This window comes from Xiphophorus hellerii, chromosome 9 (assembly GCF_003331165.1).
Source record: "Xiphophorus hellerii strain 12219 chromosome 9, Xiphophorus_hellerii-4.1, whole genome shotgun sequence".
NCBI classification, from domain to species: domain Eukaryota; kingdom Metazoa; phylum Chordata; class Actinopteri; order Cyprinodontiformes; family Poeciliidae; genus Xiphophorus; species Xiphophorus hellerii.
In genome coordinates this window covers 942,284-966,266 of record NC_045680.1, presented here as the reverse complement: position 1 = coordinate 966,266, position 23,983 = coordinate 942,284, and the positions used below count along the sequence as shown (strand labels likewise).

The window sequence follows — 23,983 nt, the reverse complement described above, 5'->3', positions numbered from 1 at the left end:
ACAATCGGTGCTGCTGTTCTCCATCTGACCGGCAGGGGGAGATCGAGAAAAGAGGCGGGCTTTATTTTGAAGCTCCATGGGATTAAAGTTGTCACCGCTGCATTTCTCTTTAAACTATTGGTATTTCAAAGTAAAAGAGGCAATTTTTTGTTTTTTAATACTAAGAAAACATAAAAATGCTGACAAGTAGAAATAAAAACGTAAATGAAACTTTTTAAAATTAAGTATAAATCTCAAGCAGAATTTACAGGCATTGCAACTGAAAGGATTGTATGCATATTGATGCAAACTTTAAAAAATATGCTTTTTGGTTTGTACTACAATAATGATAATAATGATTGATTAATAAAGAACCTTTTATTATTCAAAAAAATTAGAAAAAGTGTATTAAAACTTGCAAACGGAATATCCTGTTGATTTGTACTTCAGTTTTCATTACAATCAATGGTTAGATTTAGTAAATAACTTCATGTGTGGGGAAAAACACATGGGACAAGTTGTGATAAATTTCATTTTCAGTTTATAAATACAAAGATCTGTTAGAAGCAAGTTTCACTAAGTAGAAAAACTCATGTGCGTTATTGTGTCATCATCAAACTATTACTTGAAAATGGTCTCAAAACAATATTATTATTTATTGGAATAATTACTGGGAGAATATATCATTCAGCAAAATTTGTTCCATGACAGGCTTGGTGTAAACTCATGTAACCAGGTTACAGTAGTTGTTTTGTGTTTTATTTATTTGGCTTTTCTAGTTGGGTTGTACCCCTTAAAGGTGTAAATTTGTAAAATTTAAATAGGTTAAACCAAATCGTAAGGAAGTAACTGCGGTAATTGGTAAAAGAAAATCATAGAATGCATTGTAATGTATTTTAGATGCAAAAATTAAAGATATTACTACAGAGTTGCATTATAAAGCAGCAAAAATGCGTTCAACATCTTCAATGATCAACTGAAAATTTGATTTGAACTTTAAGATTGAGTGTCAAAGTAAAATATAACACAATTTTATATTTACTGTATTGTAGATATAAAATAAATTTCTGCCAAAAAGCTCAGAAATTTTTGGGAGAAAAAACATGGAAATGATTGACTGAAAAGTTGAAAATTTGCTAGAAAACCCTCAGAAATTTTCTAGAAAAACATGGAAATGTCTGAATTTGAAAAGATGAAAAAAATCAGAAAATCGAGAAGAAAAACCAGTGAAATTTCTGAGATTCACAAGTCGAAGTTTCAAAAGTTTAAACATTTTAACTTCTGAAACTTTGAAATTTCCAAGTTTTTTCTAGAAAATTTCTGAGTTTTTCTAGCAAATTTGCAGTTTTTGAAACTCAGAAATTTCCTGTTTTTCTGAATTTTTTTTTAGATTGATCTAAAAATTTCTGATTTTTTTCTAGTAAATGTTTGACTTCTCTCTCAGAAATGAAATTGTTTTTTCTAGAAAATTTCTGATACCTTGGTAGAAATGTACTTCTCCTTTTCATCCATATATAATGGCCCCATTACGCCATTGTAAGTCAAATTAAATATTTTACTTGCTTTTTACAAAGCATAACTCACGATTTAAACAAAAACAAACATTTTTGTTTCGTTAGTACAAAAAGGGTGGAACGTTCGCCTTATGCCTTTATTTTGAAAGCCTAAACAGGAAGCACATCCATTTAGCGCTTGCGTTTGCGGCGTTGACGGTCTGTTGTCATCCGTAGCTTCACCACCGCCGTCCTCCCACAACAACAGTCCGGTGAGCCAGAAGAAGAGCGCACAATGGGGCTGTAATGTCAGCGACGCCTCGGATCGGAGCATCGCCTCGCAACCGCCGAGACTGTGTATGGATTTAATGATGATGAAGAAGAAGAAATTCAAGTTCAGGGTGGATTTTGAGCTGGACGAGCTGTCGTCGGTCCCCATCGTAAACGGCGTCCTCTTCTGTAAAGTCAGGCTGCTGGATGGCGGCTTCTCCGAGGAATCTTCACGGTAAAAAGAAAAATACTTTAATTGGAACCAGTGTTCTGTCTCAGTTTAGCATTTAACTCCGTGGTTTTAACCCGTTCAGAAACGTTAACAGATAGCTAGCTAAATGCTACATGACTAATGTTAAAAACGAGCCAATTAGTCAAATGAAATGTTTGTTTTAGTAATAGAGCTGATGTAAAATTAACCATCTTTCAGGATATTTATGTTAAATATAACTAAATATTTAGCAAAGGAAAATGCGGGATCTGTCACTTGTTCGGCATTTAATAATAAATTTGTGCTTCAACTTTTCCAAATTGTACCTCAAAAACCTAATTTAGCTTGAAGTCGTGAAGGTAAAACCTGCACAGTGTTAAAGTAATTCACAGCATCATAATTGTGTTTAATTGAATATATTATTTGCAGTTCAGTTGGAAGCGAAGTACTGTTGTAAAATAAGAGCCAATGTGTTTTATAGCTTATAAGTACATAATACACCTGAGCCCTATTGGTACTAGACATGTTAATTACTTTATAGGATTTGTTTATTAAAAAAGCCAATTTAGTCTCACATAAATGGAAAAATCTCTAAAATTATGGATCTATTTTGTAAATAATAACGAAAATGTTCTTTAAGATGCTTCTCATACAAAAGTCTTAATCATTTGAGGCAGAACGTGTTAAAAAACAGACAGCCCAGGATCCCATATATATACACTAATGAAATACCCTTTTTGCACTGAATTTTATGTTTCAAAAACATACTGCAGTACAAACGATGAGTGACAATTTGAAAGAGTCAGTTTGTGTTGATTTAGACACAAATGTTCATTTTTTTTAGTATCAGTTACAGCGAAATATCGCTAAACATATGGGCCTTTCACAATTTTGCTGGACTATAAATTGTCCCAGAAGTTAATGCTTTAAATGATAATATTGTTGTTTTGAAATGCAAAAACACATGACCAAAAATCAATAAACTTTAAATTATAATGAACACTTAACACTGGAACTGGAAGACATTTTAAATATCCTAAATATCCAAAATAAACAAATAAAATGAATCATAAAGTCTCTGTAAACAAACTTGTACTTCAAAAAAGGGATAGTTGAGACCAGACTGAAGACTTTTATCATCCAGGTTTTGGTAGAAAAAGAGAAAAATGATAAATCATACAAATGATTTATCATGATTTATTGGTCATTGCGACAGGCTTCCCAACCAAACTCTGGACTCCAATGATGCTAGATGGTGACCGCTTAGCATCAATGCATACAAACTTGTCACAGCTGCTGTAAGATTTTAGGTATTTTGGTATGGAAGAAGATAATTTAAAAATAATGGCCACCAGTTTGCCTGTATGAAAGAAATGTGTGTTTGTGTGTGTGTAGGGAACTAAAACTGTGATTTTGGAGCGCACATCCCCAACAAGCCATCCCCGATGCTTTTAGAGTAAAGTATAGAGTCTGCAGGTCAGATCTCAAGGAAAAACTGGAAATTGGTATTTTCTGAAAAAGCTTGATTGATTCATTTCATTTGTTTCATTTGATTCTTTATTTTTTTGCAATTAAAAACTAAGAAATTTAAAGCTTGCATTTGTTGGATCAAAAAAATGACATTCTTTAGATCTTTATTAGTTGATTGCAAGCAATGGAAACATATAGATGCGCTGAGATGAGTGCAGTCATGTTAAAAAGAAAGTCACCCCTTTGTCAGTTCTAGGGTGAGTTGGCCGATTTTGAAATCTTAACTCAAGTTCATAAAGTTAATCCCAACAAATGTGATTGCTTATATAAAAAACATTGGATAAATCCAATATGGAAGAGTTTGTTTAGAGCAAACATGTCAAAAACACATTTTAAAAAATGTTTCATGACTCTACATGTCTGCTTTGATCATCCTGTGTTTGAGGAGTCAGATGTGTTAGATAGATAGAGATGTATGTATGTATATATATCCATAGATATATATCACATGCTGTAAATATGTGTGTAATGTTGGTAATAAACCATGAAATAACCCTTTTTTTCTATTAAAACACTCAAATTATGAACAGATGGAAGAAAAAAGCCGTCAAAAGCAGAGGAGTTGACCCTGTTAGGGTCATGTGACTCTGTTAGCTATAAAACCATTTAAAAGCAGTGCTTGGAAATATCACCAAACTGTAAAACTGTAGAGAAAGACGACGTCCCGGCGGCTGGCCGTGACAGGAAATGACCTGCATCCTTTATCGACAGGATGACACAGGAAAAGTCCAGCGGCTGACGCTGCCTGGTAAATTAGATCGGCTTTAACGCTGACCGAAAGGAGAGCCATTGTTTCAGGTTGATGCAAAATTACCTGAAACATTTGCACAAAAAGAAGGAAATGATAAAAAAATTTAAAAAATGGATAATTTGATTCGTTTGCGCTAACAGATGTTTAAATGTTATGCTTATTTTTAGATGTTTGCTTTGTTCCCATTTATTTTCTTTGGTACATCTGTTGTTGTTTTTTTTACATTTAATTAGACTGACTGATCACACTTTTCCCAGCCAAAACCATTTAGTTAATTTTAAGCCAGCATTGGCCAAAATCTGAGTCGGCAGATCCGGCTTTTTAAAAGTCGGTGACCAGCCAGAAAATTGCAATCCGTGCAGCCCGACTAATTTCTGAATTTACTTGATATATTTTATGATTATAACATTTTTCCAGCATTTGACCGAAATGCTGACTTTAAAAAAAAAAGCCTGATTCCAATCTCTGGCCATTTATTGTTTCATCACTCATAATCAAGGTCTAGATTGGAAAATTGCTGTTCAGACACGTCACAAAACTATGAAGGAACTATTAGGGCAATACTAAGAAGAAATAAACAGAATAAAGTCATAAAATTACGAGAACAAACTTGTAATAATGAGAAGGAAGTAGTAATATTACGAGAATAGAGATGTAAAAATATGTAAAAAAAAAAAAAAGTTGTAATAATACGTGAATAAAGTCGTGATATTACAAGAATTGTTGTAATTACAAAAATAAAGTCGTAAAATGATGTGAATAAAGACAATACATGACTAAAATCATAATACGTAAAAGTCATAATAATACACGAATAGTCGTAATAACACTTAAATAAAACCGTTATGTGAATAAATTTGTAATAATACAAGAACCAAGTCGCAATAATTCACAAATAAAATCGTAATAATACCGTACGATTACGACTTTATTTATTAGAATAAAGTCCATCCATCCATTTTCTAACACTTCGTCCCTAACGGGGTCAGGAGGTGCTGCTGCCTCTCCAGCTATGTTCCGGGTGAGAGGCGGGGTCACCCTGGACAGGTCGCCAGTCTGTCGCAGGGCAACACAGAGACAGACAGGACAAACAACCATGCACACACACACACTCACGCACACACACACACACACTCACACCTAGGGAGAATTTAGAATTTAGAGAGACCATTTAACCTGACAGTCATGTTTTTGGACTGTGGGAGGAAGCCGGAGTACCCAGAGAGTACCCACGCGTGCACAGGGAGAACATGCAAACTCCATGCAGAAAGACCCCGGGCCGGGAATCGAACCCAGGACCTTCTTGCTGCAAGGCAGCAGGGCTACCACTGTGCAGCCTCTAGAATAAAGTTGTAAGTTGTAATAAAACAAGAATACACGTAACAATAAAAGAACAAAGTTGTAATAATTCAAGATCAAAAACGTAACAATACAAGAAAGTTGTAATGATATGCAAATTAAGTCTCAAAATTCAAGAAGTCGTAATAATGAGAAGTGATAGCACAAGAATAAAGTCTTAATGGCTATTCTCTTAATACTGACTTAATCCTGTTTTTGTTTGTATTATTTTACAATTTTATTCTCATAATATTTTGACCTTATTCCCTTAATTCTCCATTGTAACAATTTGTAGTTCAGTTGCTGCTTCTCTTTAAGTGAATCTATTGTCTATAAATGGAGACCTGCTGTCGTTTAACCAGACATCTGAAAGAAAGGAGAGGTGGGATTTATTTGCCTCTTTGCTCGCGCTGTAACCCAGACCGTCTCACGCCGGCTAATCGGATTTATCTGCACAAAGAAACGCTTCGAGCCGCAGAGCGTGAACCATGAAGAAGAGCCAGAACTCCCGACGCTGGGAGTTCCCTCCGAAGATTACTCACCTCGGGATGACGAAAGCATTTGTGCAACATTAGTCACACATCTGCTGGTTTTTATTTATAGTGAGGTGGAGCAGAACACACATTTCACCACACAGTGCTAATTTTTAGCTACATTTTCTTCTGCTTTCAACAACATGTTGCGTTTCTTTAAAAAATGTACAAACACTGAAAGGCAAAAACCTCCAGAACTGGGAGAAAGTGAGGTAATTTACGGCATGTTGGGCTGCAGAAACAGACTGGAGATGTGAGTGGGAGAGCAGAGGACGCCAGTGAAAGTGAAGCCATCTGTGGGATCGTAATTCTCCCCACGCACACACTCCTTTCTCTTTCACTTCATCCCATCCGCTCTGCTGGGAAGTCACGTGCAGAACGGACTGGGAAGCCATTTATCTGCCATCGCAACGCATGGATCCACGTTACATGAAGCAAAAACAGCGATTAATCAGCTCAATTATCAAGAAAATCAGAGGATAATTAATACCAGTTTGTGTTGACTGGAACCAGAATATATTAATCTGGTATTCATTTAGTGTTAGTGGATTTATTTAGTACGATGCAGCATTAGGGATGTATAAGAAAAATAAAACATAAAATGGTGACGAACTTAGAAAATTACAAAAATAAGCTCATATGAGAATAAAGTTGTACAAGGACAAAATGAAAATATGAGAAAAAAGTCATAATATTATGACAAAATTACAGTATTATGAGAATAAAGTTGAACTAACATGAGAATAAAGTCGCAATAATAAGTAGTATTTCAAAAATAGTGCTACAAGAATAATCATATTATTACAAAAATAAAATTGAACGAGACTAAGGTCCTATGACAATAAGGTTGAACTAATAACTAATATGGGAATAAAGTCGCAATAATAAGTCATACTTTGAAAATAGTATTACGAAAATAGTCGCAATATTCTGAAAATAAAGTCAAACAAGAATAAAATTGTACGAGAATAAAATCGCATTCATTTATATTTCGAATATTCTGAGAATAGATATAATATTACAAGAATAAAATCATCATCATTTATTCATGAAGTGCTTTAAATACTAAAGTGCTGTACAGATGCATCAAAACTAAAAGGAAAAAATTATTAAAAATAATAATAAAATAAGCCTAATCGGTTGGTGCAGCTCAACTTTCTAAAATCTATCATACATTACACCAAGAGTTATTTTAGCAACAAAAAGATCAAAAACCTTTATTTATCCATGTTTTGTGCTAAAATAATTTTCATACTTGAACAGAAACGTCTTAATAAATGTTTTTGCCACAATCATCTTCAATGTTCGGTTGAAATTTGGCCTTCACGGCCGCCGTATGCAGCCTGTGCGGCCGTGATATCTGACCTTACACCGGCTTAAAGGTCATCTAATCCTTTGTGACTTCCTGTTCCAGGGAGCCTGTGCAGGCCAACTGCGTCCGATGGAGGAAGCGCTTCTCTTTTCCGTGCAAGATGAGCGCCAGTGCAGGAACCGGTGTGCTGGACCCCTGCATGTGTCGCGTCTCGGTCAGAAAGGTTTGTCAACTGTTCAGTGTAAAATGGGAGAGATTCGGGTTCCAAACGTTCTGTTGTTGAACTGAAACCTGAAAGTTTGATGTGAAACCTGGAGTAACATTTACCAAAAGGAGAACTTTAGTTATTTATCTGTTACTTTTAATAATCATAATCTGACATGTCAGGGATTAAAAACTGACAGATTATCATCTTGCTTCTAACCTTTCTGCTATTTTCTTTTTCAGGAGCTTAAGGGTGGAAAAGCGTACGCAAAGGTAATTATTATGTACTTAAAGGGTGAAATACAAATATTGGAAATGCAAATATTGACAAACGGTCAACTTAAAATGTTTAACTTCATGTAAAATCCTCACAGCGGGAGTCTTGGCTCCTGGTCCAGCTTTGTTTTTTCTTTTTGGTCTATTTTATTATCGCTTACTGTAGAAATTAGAAAGTTTTGCTGTTTTCTTGTAGCTATTAACAGGCTTGTGAAGGGCAGAGCTGAAACAATTAATCATGAACTGGAGTATTTACTGAGAAAAATATATTCATCCAAAACTGTTCAAAAAATATCTACATTTTGCATTTAAAATAAAAACATGTTTGTCTGTAAATCTGTTTTAGCCAAAACTCGTCAAGTTTTAACTTCACCCGGTTCAGATTTATCAGAGGAATGCTTTTTTTAATGTATGTTTTCCTACTTAAAAAAATGAATTACTTATTTTAATCATTTAATGTATTTCTAATATTGTATAAAAAAAAAAGTTTATGTGGTTAGATGAAGACTCTGTAGAATTTTTAAATCTGATTAATTATCATCAGCATAATCAATAAATAAAATAATTGTTAGTTTCAGCCTTACTTCAATGCATCCTTGTTTTTCCCATTTTGAAGAACAGCCAGCAGATCTGCTTCCAACATATTTTCACTCCAGATAACAGGAAGTGATCTCTATTTAAAAGTTCTTCTTTCAATCGTATCACCTTGGAGAAAAAAGTAAAGTATAAATTACAATAATTACATTTTTATGTAGATTATCCTCTTGGCTTTTGTAATTAAAAACATACATTAAAAAGTGAGATTTTTCCTCATTTGATAAATATCCTCAGACCACAGCTCAGGTTTTTTTTAAAGGGAATATGAGTGAAGCTAACAGATGGCTTCTGCTTCCAGTCACTGAAACTGAGCAACGTGATAATATTCTAATCACTCTTAGATAGCAACCAGCCTGTCGTGAAGGAAAACTGAGCCGTAAAAGATATTTTATTCCTTTGTTCTTTGTTCCTGCGTGTCGAGTCTTTGTATCTAAAGGTCACATTACTGATTTTCTGCAGACAGGAAGTGGATAAAAGGTTCACCTTGTTTTGTTTTTGTCTCCTTCAGCTCGGTTTTGCAGATCTGAATTTAGCAGAGTTTGCCGGCTCAGGAAACACAACTCGGAGGTGTCTGCTGGAAGGCTATGATACCAAAAATACCAGGCAGGATAACTCCATTCTCAAGGTAACATCTGTGGGCCCACAGCAGACTCAGCTTGGTTTATTTCTGGATGAGAGGAATTATGTTTTACTTTAAATACAAGGCAATAAGCAGATTTACTGACGTAAAACCCTTTTACCGTTTTATTCTCTGTAGGTTATCATCGGTACGCAGCTCATGTCAGGGGATCCCTGTTTCAAAACGTAAGTTTGAAGAACGTGTTTCTACTTGTTGACTTTAATAAAGGTAGCAGCTATTTCTGTGTTCACACAGCAGGCAAATGCAACCAAAATCCAACTATTTAATGACCAAATTCCAAATTTCTCACCCAAAAAAGTCTGATTTGTTTTCCCTCCTGACATGTTGCTAATTCTGCACCAGAAGACGCCAGACGCTGTAAATCTGAATGTAAACAGTGACTGGAAATAATAATTATGAAGCAAGCGAATTGAATCCCTCCACTCTTGGTTCCGACTTTTCTACAGAAGTTAAAGTCAGTGCTCCACTAAAGCCATTTCTATTAGTTGTGTTTTCTTTTTATCTTGTAATGATCCAATTTTAGCAAAGTAAACTGAGACTGAAGTTGAGACTGGTTTCAACCAAACTCACGTTGTCCACAGTTCTGTTGTAATAATTCTGATTGTTTGAGATAATCACATTTTTTTGCTTCATGGTGACATAAGTATGACAGTCACTGAACCCAGCAGAAATGTCACATTGACTCTTTTATTTATTTTCTAAATCACTATAAGGTCACTTGATGATGACCTCTTCACATTGCAGCCTGATCTGCTTTGGACATTTTTCAGAAAAATAATAATATGTATTAAATTTTAATACATTTTTAATGATTGAGGCTTATAACATCATAGTGACTCAAAAAATTAACAGAGCCAAATAATAAATGATTAATAAAAATAATTTGTTATATTTATAACTTCTAAAGGCCAACTTTATAAAAAAAATTAAAAAAAATCAGGATGTCCGCACATCCTTAAAAAGCATTAAATTGGTGCACCCAAAATCAAGGCCTTAAAATGTCTTGAATTCATTTCGAAATGTGGACTGGTCTTAAACATGTTAATCGCAGGTCTTACATTTTGCAGTGGCTGAACTATTCAGTCTGGTATGCATTTTTTTTTTCTTCCTTGTTGGACTTTTATGTCAGGCAAAGTTTGAGGCACAAGCAGACTTCTTCAGTGCGGTCGCTAACGAGAAGCTAATACACCCTTTTGCGACTATCATGGGTAATTGCAAATGTATCACCAAAGTTTGTTTTTGCCACTGGCTCACTTCAATAATCCCTTATATTTATAGTTTTTTGGTCTTAAATTTAAATCAAGCGGGCATTAAAAAGTCTTAAATTGGAATCTGTAGAAACTCTGTTTATTTAATTTAACATTTTTTAAAAACTGAAGCTGGCATTCAGAAAGAAAAGTCTCTTTACCTTTAGGTAAGAAACATGTTCCCCTAATTTGAGTGCGACTCTTGAGTTTAATGCTCGATATTAATCCATATTCTTGAGTTTAAATTAGCAACGCCTTGTCTTTACTTTGGTTTCTTTTCTTGTAATAAAGGCCTCATTGAAATACAGAGGAGGAAATAAAGCCACATTGTGTTTCTACTGTCCAGGCCTCCATCCACAGCCACAGTGATTGGGATCCAGAGTGATGGAGAGAGCCTGCTGGAGGAAAGGAGGGGCGGAGACTCACAGAAAGGCTTTTCTGGTGAGACTAATCACGCCATCACACTCTTCACTTTCTCTCTTTTTTCTGTTTGTTGAAACGTCGGCAGGCATCTTTTAAAGTCTGCTGCAAACAACCTTAAATTTTAACTACCTGCACTGACACCTCTCTTAATAAACAGAGGCTGCCTGCGTGTAGTTTTTTAATAATACATTAATATCTGAAAATGGAAGGGGCACAACTGAAAACCTACATCTAAAATTTAAAAACAATTAGAGGAGCAGCCTGGAGGTTTGTTAGAAACACAATGGTTTTGTATCTATTACAAATTTGTAGATATTCTGCTAATGTAAAAAAATAAAAATTGCATTTGCAGTTTGTACATAAAATAAAAAGCACAATTAAAATCACATTGCATAAGAAACATAATTAAAATTACTAAGTTTGTTCTTGCAATAAGTCATTAAAAAACGTGCAGCGCCATTGTCCTCCTACCACTTCCTGTCGTCTTCTTTGTCGTTTCCGCCAGTAGTAATACCTGGTTGTTGGTCACATGACTTGTATGACATGAAAAAAGTGTTTCCTTTGCAGTTTTGATGCTGCCGAAAAACACTTTATATTGAAAAACTTTTATTTTTTTCTAAATTGACTCGTGCACAGAATGCATAAGCTTACTTTCCATTTTGTATATTTGTTAAAAACGTCTAAAACTGCATCTTTTTTTAGCTTTGTATTGTTCTATCCCATAAAATCCTAGTAAAAGACTGAAGTTTGTGAGAAAATGTATCATTTGAATTATGGCTAAAACGATTAATCAGATTAATCGTGATTAATCGGTTATTGAAATAATCATAAACTAGTTTAGTAATAGATTAATTGGAGTATACAGACACAAAAAAGTCAATTTGCTGAAAGAAAGCACATATACAGATACTAATCAAGTCAAAACCATACAAAATATACTGTATCTACTTTTGGCATTTAATTTACAAAAAAACCTGCTTGAAAATATGTTTTACCCACAACTCCTAATGTGGACGTAGGATTCGCTGAAGGAATGCTATGCTGCGGCATTTAAAGTATAAAAATGTTTATTTTGTTATTTAAAAAAGAATGTATTTATTTGCAATTTTTAAATGTTTTTGTAATATTGCGTAAAAAGGCTCAAGTGGATAAATGAGAAATCTATAGAATTTGCCCATTTTCTTTCAGATTAATCGTCACAATAATCGATTACTAAAATAATTGTTAGTTGGAACCCTGATATGAATAGTTTTAAGAGTTTTACTGCTCGACCTCATGCTAAACACACATTCGGTCTGATATGAAGGAGTCTTATTGAGTCATTCAGACTCAGGTCAATTCCTAATTCTGCACATGATCTGCTTTTCAGCATAGCCTACAAAATTGAGGCAGTAAATAAGTAAATAACGGAGCCGTCTGATCTGATAATCCGTGGATTTCCCTGCAGTCATTAGCTGCAGCGCCGAAGCATTTTATCACAGCAGCTGAGCCAAATGGCTCTGCGTTGCAAACCATCTGGTGAGTTAACTCAGCTTCATCGCGCTCTGTTCCTGTAGATTACATTTTCCTAAAGTGATGATGAATAAATCTTGCTGTTTTTGGGTAACCTAAACATTTCAAGAGCTGTTTCATCTTCAGTTTTCTTCAGTAGATGCTTTTAAGCCAATTTAAAAGCAAGAGAAACCCAACTTTGTTCACTCATGCAGATATAATCCTCACTTTCTCCCACTATAAAATGCTAAAGCTTTATAAACATTCATAAGGCGTAAAAATTGTTTTATTTGGGTGTTTCTTCAGCTTTATTCCTTTTTACATCAGAATCTCTTCCTCTTCTGTGTGTCTTCATGGGTGAACACATTGCAGTGTTGAATAGAAAAGTGCTTTCATGTATAATTCAAACAGCCTCTTTTAGATTAACTACAATCTGTTCTGACCTGTGGGCTTTCACATGTTTAAAAATAGGACGGTGTTCATGTCTGTTCAGGGGAAACTGCGTTGTGTAAAATGTGTTGGTTTAATGTCTCAGTAAAGTGTTTTTTTTACATCCTTTGTTTTAATATTGTTTCATTATTACACCCATCTGACTAAAACATGGTGTTCCAGTTAAATCCCAGTATCATTTAGCAAACTCTACATGTTACCATGGAAACTTGGTGACCCCAAGAAGCTACTGTAAAACTGTAAAATGTCCATTTCTGTTACAAACTATCATATTATGAGTTTTTTTAATCTAGGTGGAACCAACATCCCATTAAGGTTAATTCAGCAGCACATTCTGATTTAATTTCAGCCTTTTTTTGATATTATTCTTAGGTCTTTCACAATAACATTTTTCTTGGACGATAAATTGTCCCATAAAATATTGTGATACATGATATTGTCATAATAATGCAAGTGCATCCTCTCAAAGATCAATAAACTTAAATTTCCCAAAGAACATTTAACACTGCAACAGGAAGACATTTTAATTATCCAAAATACACAATAAATAAAATGAATTATGAAGTCACAGCAAAACAAAACTGCACTTCAAAACATAAATAATAATGTTTTGCCAGCAAGTAAATCAAATTTCCCAGTTTTGCTTAACTGGCAAAACTACCAGTTAAAACTTGTGCAACAAAAAAGTGCAAACTAACGACTTTATACTGTGTGTCCAGTGTTTCCAGCATTCTTCAAAATGGAAACTTTTCAGTAATACTAAAGGGAAGCATCACTTTATTATTATGCAAATTACACAAACATGCAAATGGAATTTATTACGCTCCATTTAATTTAATGCGATTAATTGACTCATTGCTTATTGTGACAGGCTTAATTAGACTAATTCCAATTGATTAAATCTTGTTAAATTTTATTTTTCTCTACTAAAATATTAAATTACAAAGGGACTGCATTTTTCATTAATCAGTAAAAAATTAATTGCGAACAGAAAACACTTAATTTTGTGTTTCAAAGCAACTTTGGACTTTTTGCAGCTTCTGCCTCCTTTGCAATCACTTTTATTTTCTGTCAAACATGTAGTCATTCTAGATGAGTTATTTAGATTTTGTCTGGAAATAAAAGGTTATTCAGAAAAACTGAAATTATTTTTATTAGCCTAAAGGACAGCTTTTTATCTTCTGAAAACTTACATTGTCAAGGATTTTATCTGGTGCTTCTGGTATTTTATTAACACAAACACTAAGATGACATTACGACAATAACATTTATTCTCTTTGCTTACTCCTGACAAACATGCTCACTGTAGCTGCATTTCCATAAATCGCGCAAATTGTAGTTACGAAAATAAAATTGCTTAATGGAAACATGGCAATTACGAAAAAGCAAAAAGTTTTGCATGAGGTGGTTTTTCGGCTGCATCAAATTAATTTATTTCGTAAAACTGAAGTGGAAGTAGTTTTTTTGTGTCACACAAGTCATATAACCGACAACCGGATGTTACTACTGCTGGAAACGACAAAGAAGACGACAGGAAGTAGTGGGAAGAAGATGGTGCTGCATGATTTTTAATGACGTTGCAAGAACAAACATTCATTTTAATTACGTTTCTTATTTAATGGAAATACCGCAACTGCAAAATTAAATTTTTTACAACATTAGTGGAATATCAACAAAGTTTTGCGGATATTTCTAATGGAAACGCTGTTAAGGATGGCAATATAAACACGGCTCCTCCTCCAGCCGAGTCGCCAGTAACTAAAAAAATGGGCCTCTGTGTCGCATCATATTAATATTTTAGGGTGAAATAACTTTCATAAGAATATTTATACTGGTGTAATGACAGTGTTGCAGATTTGCTGTTTCTGTCCAATATTTCTCCACCATTTTGTGGCTCAGAAGCGATTTAATAGCTTCTAAAGTCCAGTTATTCTTCATCTTTCACACATTTGCACTGAACACTCAGAGGGGTTGAAATGAAATTATCCACTTTGTCCCTCCTCATCCAGGTGAAAGCCGAGAAGGAAAGGGTCCCGTCATGTCAGACGATCTGGGAGGCTGCGGCCACTCCCGGACCTCCAGCTACGCCAGCCAGCAGTCCAAACTCTCAGGTAGATAATCACATACTCTACAAACTATTAAATCGTTTGGTTTTTTTAGCTCCTCTTGTTCAGTGACTCAGGTAGAACTAAAAGTAACCTTAGGTTCGAGGAGGATAGACACGGTGAAATCAATTTCCGGGGATGAGCCACGGCTCCCGTTCGAAGCTGGCGGCTCCGGTTTCCAGCACCGGCAGATCAAATGACTCTAACAAACGATTAGAGGAAGTGGGTAAGCGCAGAGATCGACTGCAGTGCTTCGCTCATGAAGGGTGGAAACGTGTTTTCTTTTTTCCTGCCTCATGCAACGCTTTTTAAGATTTATTCAAACCTCAGATTAGTTTGCAGGAAGTCGTCCGTCTCATGTCTGATGCCCTCAAATGTATTTTGCTTTTAAAGAGCTTCCTGCAGACATGAAGCTTTTGTTGCAAAAGTGCAAAATAATTGATCATTGATGAGAGGAAAATGGGCTACCCTTATGCCACCTCACACTTTGAGCCAAATCAGAAGTTTATAATTGGAAAAAGTTTAGTAATTCCTACAGACAACTAAAAAGTGTATGTTCTGTGAAAAATACATTTTTAAATAAGACCAATAACAATAAAAATTGGCCTACTAAAAGGCATCTCAGCTTATTTATACAGCACCAATTTTCAACAAATATCTCAAGGCACTTTACAAGACAAGAGTTTAGAAATAGTTCATTTTAACCATATGCGCTGGAACTCAGCAGGGGTTGCTAGGTAACCGGCTGGGCTTCGCTGGGGTTGCTAGGTAACGGGTTGTACCTGCTGATTTGTGACATTACATTCCGGAGGTTTCTGCAATCGCTCTTTTTCCAGACATGTTGAAATGTTGTAACTCATTAATTCAGATTCTAGATGTATTCATTTATTGCCAAAATAAATATTTTGGCAACATATGTTTTTTTATTTTATTTAGCTATTTTTAGAAGCAGTAGAGACCCAAACGGAAGTATAAAAACTTGCAAAATGTGAATTTTGCATGACAGCTTTAATAGTGGCCTCCAGTTTTTATTTTATTTTTTTTATGAATTTGCTTAGTATTTATAAACAAATGGATGAAAGACCCCAAAGTTTTCACGGTAACCCTCTCGGCTGTGCGTTCACGTGGAGCTCCCTGTCTTCCTCAGGCTACAGCACAGGTCACTCCCGCTCGTCCAGCATGTCCGAGTTCAGCCACCGGCGAAACCACTCTGTGGGCAGCGCGTCGACGGGAATCGGAAGCATCCCGGAGCCGAGCGAGGAGCGAGAGTCCAAACCCTGTCCAGCTCTGCCGGAACACCCGGTTCCCACGGCAACCACGGGAAACCCACCGGGCACACCGGTGCGCAGTTCCTCGTCCTGCGAGCGACTGAACCGGTGAGTTTATCACCAGCTGTCCACGCGGAGCAGCAGACTGATGGGTTTTTATCACCAAGTCCTAATCATAATAATTTAAATCCTTGGAAATGCGAGAATTTCAGTCAGGTGTTTCCAAAGTTTGGAAAGTTTTTGATATTCAAACTGCACAGTTTTGTAATAAGGTCCAATCTAACATTCGACTAAAAGCCTAAATTTAGAAAGCATCAACAGCTGAAACCTTATATTTTCATACACATAATAAAAATATGTCTGAAGTTACAGACCAAACTTTCCTCGTTTTAGGTTAGCTAGAATTACCAACATTTTTTAGATTTGCTAAATTCCAGAAAACACCAAGAAATTTTTTTGGTGCATATTTTGTTCAAGGATTTAATTTGAGCAGGAAGGTAATTTACCGTAACTTTTTTTGGATTGTTCCAATGTAACGAATATTTATTATTCCTAATGGCTTAATGACGTATTGATCTGCGTAATTTACATAAATTTTAGCTTGTATTTTATACGTTAAAGTTATTGAAACTGTGTAATTGTTTTAGTTAAATTAGTGTTTTGCTTTCGGACCAGTCAGGTGTATAAGGTGTATGTAAGAGAGACATTTCAAATCATAAAATAATGTTATATTTTAAGTTACCATGTCCCTGCAGTAGAATGCTTCCACAAAGCATTTTTACAAACAGTAATAAATTATATCATAATAGTAATTTTTTAGCTCATTTTTATTGTTTTTAACTCCAAAGTGTGATGCTGGTAAAGTTTAAAATGCTTTAAAGTGCACAAACTCTATTATTAAGAAGGTTGGATGAATGGCAGGACTAGTGGAGTGACTTTGGTGTAAGTTCCCACATTTCCTGTAAATATCACACCTGATCGTCTCAAAAGCTGCTCGGCGAAGCAGCGGAAGGATATTTGTGGTTTTGTTGTCACAGGAAGCTCTCGTTGCCATGTTTGGTGGGTAAAAAAATGTCCTGCCACAAATGGGTTTAACTGCAACTATAGATTATTGTAGTAATCGATTATTCTGATGATTAATTGATTTGTCGTATAAAAATTGTCACAGAAAAAGATTTTTCATTTAACCACTTATGTGTTTTTATACAAAATTAAAAATACATTAAAATATGCAAATAGTTAAATTCTTTAAGTAAGAAAATAAACATTGTATTGCCTAAAATGCAGTAATATTGCATTCCTTTCAGTAAATTTGAACTGGGTGAAGCTAAAACCACGAGGCCACTTGAGAAGTTTTGGCTAAAACACATTTACAGAAAAAGGTGTTTTTATCTTAAATGCAAAATGTAAATATATTTTTGTACAGTTTTGGCATAATTAGTGCTCTGTTTTTTTCTTTTTTCTTAGTTAATTAATTGATTAATAACTTAGTTGATTTCAGTTATTGATTAATCACGATTAATCGTTTCAGCCCTATTTCAACTACAACAGCATGATGCACTTAAACTTTAACTGCCAGACTTTTACAACCACTCACTTTTATTTATCTATGTTGTTTTGTAATTTGTCTCTGCCTTAAGACAAATGGAAACAGCACCATTGATTACACTTTTATTTCCTAAATATATGCATAGCTCATAAATATACCCACAGCTTGAATCACTGGTTGCCGTGAAACCTCGGCGACAACAACGCAACATGAAACTGTGACAGGAAGTGCTGCGTCAAACAAGTCAGTCTGGTTTCAGTCGGCTTGTAAAGCCACGTGTCACTTCAAACTTTGGTTCCAGACAAAAGTCTAAGTAATTTAACCTGTTAAACAGTGATACTTGTGAAGCTACCACATCTGATCTCAATGTATTCCTATGTTTTATACTTGAAATTAATTTTAAAAACCATCTTGCAGAAATATGACCAAAGAAGCTGGTTTCTTTGTGCCATCTTCCTCAAAAGTATGTTTCAAGTCAGCCTGACTTCTGTTTATTGTAAAGTGGTTAACACCACAGCCTGCTGTCAACACTGCATGTCCCAGTTTAGTAGCTGGAAACCAGTTACCGCACATTGTAGTGTTTGTAGGACAAAGTTTCACCAGTTGACTCCAGTTTTTGTTTTTTTTCCAACACCACACGCTCAACATGTGGAGGTTAATTTTTTTTTTTTTACAGTGCGTTTTCAGCACATTGCAACAAGCGCTCTGCTGTTTGTGCATTCAGGCGTTTCAGAAATGCTTAAAGCCCAAAATACAGGCTGCAGACACCTGAAGCATGAAGATTCATTTCAAGTTCAAAATAAGGGCTGAAAAATATTCATATTTATAGACATATTACTCGTCCTATTCACAATAGTTTTATTATTTCTGTTTAACAAATCTGTCTGAAGAAACCAGAGTAGATACATTTTTACATTTAATAAAATACAATATTCTATCAAAGTATAATGAAGTAGTGTCATAAATAAATATATTTATATATCCACATTGCCTGTTGGTGTTTAAACATTCATTTACATGGATTGTTAATTGATGCTTAGCTACTTATTGTATAGCAAATTGAATTTTGAGAGAAACTATTTTTCTTACTCCTAATACTCCTTTTCATTCAAATCTTATGTCAACATGACATTCATTTTAGATTTTAAATGAATAAAATAAACAAATAAAATTGTCTGAAATCATAGAACAGAGTTGCTCCAACCTATGTGCTAGTTTTTAAATAAAGTGTATCCAACACATGGAAAAATTTAATCTGCCCATCTGTCTGTACAATCAGATTTTTTTTCAGGTAACATTTTTAAAGCCTTAGTTCAGTTATTGATCAATTAGTTAATATAAAGTTGATTGATCTTATTGACTCATGATAAGCGGACATTTTCTTAAAAACGTGAGGTTTCTCTTGTGTCAAGGGCTACATTTTTCATAATATGAGAAAACATTTTCACGTTATTTTGTGTCAGCTGCGTTAAATAGTGACGGAATAAAAAGAAAATTGTTCTCACATTATTAAATTTAGACATATAAGATATAACGAATCTAGAAGGTTGCTGAATAGAAAAATTAAAGATGAAACGCTTAATTCCCAACTTGCAGATATTCATACAGAAATATGTAGCCTGTAGTTGCTCTTGGAGGAATGTTAAAACTTCGCTGCATGAAGTGAATTAACTCACGACAGCCTGAAAAATAAACTGTGGCGTCATGTTTTTCCCATCAGGTTAAATTTTTTCTGCGTTTTGCCCTCCGCTTTTCTGTCGCGTCATCTTCTGTAGCCGATCGGTAATTTCCTGAATGAGACGTTTTTCACGTCGCCATTAAGGTGAAACTTCAGGAGTTGGTTGAGTGTCTATATTTCAAAGCAGAGCCGCATAAAGTTCATTTATCATCCCACACTGGACTCTGTTTGGACCGTTTCTCTTTACCGTTCAACAACGGCTCCGCCGCCATCTTTAATTCTAAATCAACGGCTACGCTTAAGGATGACCAGCGGCGCCCTCTGCTGGAGGGCGGCTAAACTACAACACTAAAAGAAGCTCTATGGACGCTTTTAGTTAATCAACTGGAACAAATTTTAATCTAATAAACTTATTGATATTAAATAGTTGCTTGTTTCAACCCTACTTGATAGTTAGAATGAAATAACGACCAGTTTGTGTCAAAGGAAGCGTATTTACTTCTGTCCTCTTTCTGTTTAGACATCCAATAAAACAGGACTCCATGGAGTCTCAGCTGAAGAGAATGGATGACACTCGGGTGGACGCTGATGATGTTGTGGAAAAGATTTTACAAAGTCAAGATTTTACACCCAGCTTACTGGACTCCAGTGCTGAAGGTGAGAAAACTGGCCTAATTATCAACTAAAATCTTTCAGCCACATGTTGCTATAAGAATGAATAACGATAATTACAAGAGATGCACGGCTAGTTTGCATAACAACGAATTAGCCGGTACTCTTCTGTTATGCTGTGAGTCAGTTTGTGTGAGCTTTTAGGACAGCATTGTGTTTCTTTCCAAGGTCTCATTCAGCTCAAAGCTAAGAAAAGAGAGCTGCTGTCAATACATGATTATTTTTAGATTGCCTAGCAACTGGCTGCTCCTCATGACTAGAATTATACAGGAGGTAGTGGGTGCCTCCTGCAATGACTGTTACCACAACTGTGTCTGCTTCAGAGGAAGGCTTGCGTCTGTTTGTTGGGCCGGGAGGAAGCACTGCCCTGGGAAGCCATCATCTGCCCACCAGGTGAGCTTTGGAGACTCAGATTTGCATTGTATGAATTGCCGATTATCTAAATTAGAGTTGTGTCCTTGGGGGGGTAATTATAATTTAGTACCATTCGCACAAAATATGACAATTCCGGTTTCATTCACACCAGCCCTGTTTAGTTTGCTTAAATTGAACTTTAGCTCGTTTGCTTGGAAAATCTGGTTCGTTTGGGGAATGCATGAATCAACCAAGAAAAGCGAACTCTGGTCCGACTACAAACTTAGGTCTCGATTTGGTTGAAGAGAACTCTGGTGCGGTTCAGTCAGATGTGAGGATGTTTTCACACCTGATAGTCTGGTAGACTCAGCTTGATTTGAGACCAAAATTGTTACATTTGTTGTATTTTCAACTCACCGAGTCAAACCAACCAAATTAATTGAAAAACCTATTCCCCTTCTCACCTGTGGGGGCGCTGCACCAAGGACTACTGAAGGAAACAACATGAAAACCTTTGAAGAAGACACTGAGTGCAACTTCCTTCTAAATGAAATGTAAACAAAAATAAAGTAGTGTCAGTAGGGTTTTTTATTTGTTGTTGGTAAAAGACTACAAGCCATTTCTTGCTAGCTATAGGCTATCATGTTCACTTTGGTTGTATTTACCCAGAAATCCCTGCTCTGTAGTCTGCTTCTTGCATTTGGAGCCGTCTCTGGTCTGCTTGGTGTTCACATATGCATTCAAATCGCACGAGAGTTCACTTCAACTGAACCGAGTCCAAGCTTTTTAGACGGACCAGAGTTCGCTGTTTTGGTCCGTTTACACATTCACCCACCCCAAAAGAACCGGACTTTCTAGACAAATGAACTAGAGTTTGATTAAACTGGATTAAATAGGGCTAGTATGAATGAACACTGAATGCTAAGCAGACTGGAGACCGGTCCAAAAGGAGGAAGTAGACTATTATGCTGGGCATTATGGGTAAATAAAAAAAAAACACTCATGTCTATCGCTAGCGGGAGAAATGACTCATGGTCTTTGACAAAAAAAAGTCCTATAATCGCTAAAATCTAACGCCGCTCCATTTTTGTTTACATTTCATGAAAAACTTAGTTGCGCTCAGAGAACCAAGTTCAGAGATTTTTGTGTCGTTTCCTTCAGTGGATCTTGGTACAGCGCCCCCACAGGACAGGAGGGGAACAGGTTCTTCAATTAGTTTGGATGGTTTGACACACCAGCTGAAAATTTAACAAATGTTGCAATTTTGATCCCAGATCGAACCAAATCTACCGGAGGTGTATAAACATTCTTAGATGTAATATTGTTAACGTTTTGATGCCTTTCAAATACATTTTATTAGTCTGTTTTCTAATATTTTTTGGTCACGCGATATATTCTAAACACAGCAAGGCTACTTTTAGACATTGCTAGCAAAAAAGAAATAAATTGTGGTGGTTTAATGTAATCTTTTTTCTGTCTTCAGGGTTGGCGCTGGAGCATACGAACAGGTGGTGATGAAGCATTAGCGCTGCGATGACAGGATGACCTTGATCACACTTTAAACAAATGGTTTGCGTTTGTTTCTCAATTCCCACAGCAAACACAACGCCCCTTATTATCAGCACTGTGTCAAGCCTGATCACTGATTTCTGTCATAACCAGAGCGCCCCCTTGTGTTCATTTAAGCCACTGTAATACATTCAAGAGAAAGAAGTGGCAAGATATCATCTCAGATAAACACGCAGAGCTGTAGATTAAAGAATTAAAATGGTTGTTTATCAAATCACTCCAAGAAACTGTTATATCATATTTCAGTTGAATGTTTTCACTCAGTTTGGGTGCTGGCAGATCTACATGTTTATGCATTTTTTTATTACGTCAATGAGAGGAGATTAATTTCTCTTTGTGCACCTTTAAAGTGAAAAGTGTTTTTGATACATTCCTTTAGTCTGCTTGTTTTGGACGTACTTAAGATAGGACTTTATCTGGAAGATTTGCCTGCAAGCAGCTGAAGAGCTGCAGTTGGCACCGATAACTGTTTGTGTTTTCAAGGTGAGAATATTTTACTACAGAAACATAAGATGTAAGCTATTTTATGTGTGAATGCGGACAATGAGTGGGTGACAATGTGTGAGACTCCTGTGTTGAATGAGTGATGGGATTTTATGTAATTTAATGTTGAAACTGTCAAAGACAAAAGAGCAAAACTTGATTTGTTTACCAAAACTGCATTTTTTTTTAAAACTAGATTATTAGCCAGTATTTTACGCTTCTAATCCATCCAGAAATTGAACAACCAAATTTATTTTAGAATTAGCAACTTATTAATAAAAATGTTCCCACTTTGCATCATTAAATGAAACTGTAGGTAAAAATGTGAGAATTAATAGCTTGAATTAATGTGCATTTTGCTTAAAAGCTGTGCTTCAGCAATCCACACCGACCTGCAGGTCAGGGAAATTACAAAGAAAACAACAAAACAATGAAAGTTCATGTTTGACTGATTAACTGGCTCTTGTGAATCTGGTGCACATGTTGCAGTTTTGTTTGTAAACAAACTGAACAGCAAAAAATCTAGTGAAGTGATCCACTGCCAAGAAGAAAACTCAACGGTCAGAGGCATTTAGAGCAAACAGCAACAATTTATATTTAAGTAATCTCATTTAAGATTCACTAATATGGAAGAGGATTAAGGCCAGTGAAAAAAAATGTAATAAAATTCTGACTTTAAACTCAGAATTTTGACTTTGAGAGAAAAAGTCAAAATTCTGAGAAAAATGTCAGAATTCTTAGAAAAAGTCAGAATTCTTGAGGAAAAAAGTCGATTCTGAGATTAAATTCAGAATTCTGAAGGGAAAAAAATTTGAATTTTGGGGGGGAAAAGTCTAATTTTGTTTGTTTTTTCTAGTGGCCCTATTTGTCTTCCGTACATCACACACACGTTGATATTTAAATAAATCGTTCTCACAATCATTGTGAAGAAAGCCGACCTGACCGTTGTCCAGCAGCCAGTAACTGAGACCCTCAGCAAGGAGGATTTAATAATTACATAAAAATGTAATTATTAAATTAACCTGGCTGTATCCAAGAATACATGGGGAAAGTTGAGTGGAAGGAAAACCTATGGTAGAAAACTGCACTATTGATTGAATCTGTGCTGAATTCCTCTTATTGTATGAAGACTGTTTATATCCTGTTAGGGTTCAAAGTTCATGATGTTTCAGAACAAAGTAGGCAAATAACTTGACGGAGTATCAACAGGTCAACCGTCTAGAAAACAGGCTCTGCAGAATCTTTAAGTTTTGTTTTTCCATCAGAAGTGACTGCAAATCGTAGAATAAATGTTAAACTCATTACAGCCATATCTGCACAAGCCTTTGGTGTTTTAACTAGGCCATTTTGTGACATGCATGGTTATAATCTTCTGAGCTTTACGGAAGTTTCCAGCCAGGCGCACTTTATCCTCCTCGTCCTCATTTTATTGTGCCATCCATTTTCACGTTGAAGGAATAATTGTTCACTTGTTCATCATCCAAAATGTAATTTTGTTCTCATAAAATGTTGTCTGAAGTAATTAATCATTTTTAGTTGTTTTTGATTTGAAGGTTTCTG

The 23,983-nt window shown here is 35.5% G+C and overlaps 1 protein-coding gene across 1 annotated transcript; it reads left to right on the top strand.

Annotated features, from left to right (window-relative positions):
* Window positions 1–1,696: 1,696 nt before the first annotated feature.
* On the top strand, window positions 1,697–23,103 carry fam102bb (family with sequence similarity 102 member Bb). Its single transcript, XM_032572441.1, has 11 exons — window positions 1,697–1,977; window positions 7,520–7,640; window positions 7,865–7,894; window positions 9,003–9,119; window positions 9,252–9,298; window positions 10,728–10,822; window positions 14,755–14,856; window positions 15,998–16,226; window positions 19,866–20,002; window positions 20,341–20,410; window positions 21,855–23,103. Exons 1-11 carry the CDS (start codon window positions 1,832–1,834, stop codon window positions 21,895–21,897), a joined length of 1,137 nt encoding a protein of 378 aa, XP_032428332.1. The 5' UTR covers window positions 1,697–1,831; the 3' UTR covers window positions 21,898–23,103.
* The last annotated feature ends 880 nt before the right edge of the window (window positions 23,104–23,983 follow it).

Excerpts from the sequence above, each read along its gene's own strand:
- fam102bb (XM_032572441.1), top strand. The coding sequence starts at position 1,832 with ATGGATTTAATGATGATGAAGAAGAAGAAATTCAAGTTCAGGGTGGAT. Across the intron at positions 7,641-7,864 it reads GTCGCGTCTCGGTCAGAAAG|GAGCTTAAGGGTGGAAAAGC; the intron begins GTTTGTCAACTG and ends TTTCTTTTTCAG. Across the intron at positions 9,120-9,251 it reads AGGATAACTCCATTCTCAAG|GTTATCATCGGTACGCAGCT; the intron begins GTAACATCTGTG and ends TATTCTCTGTAG.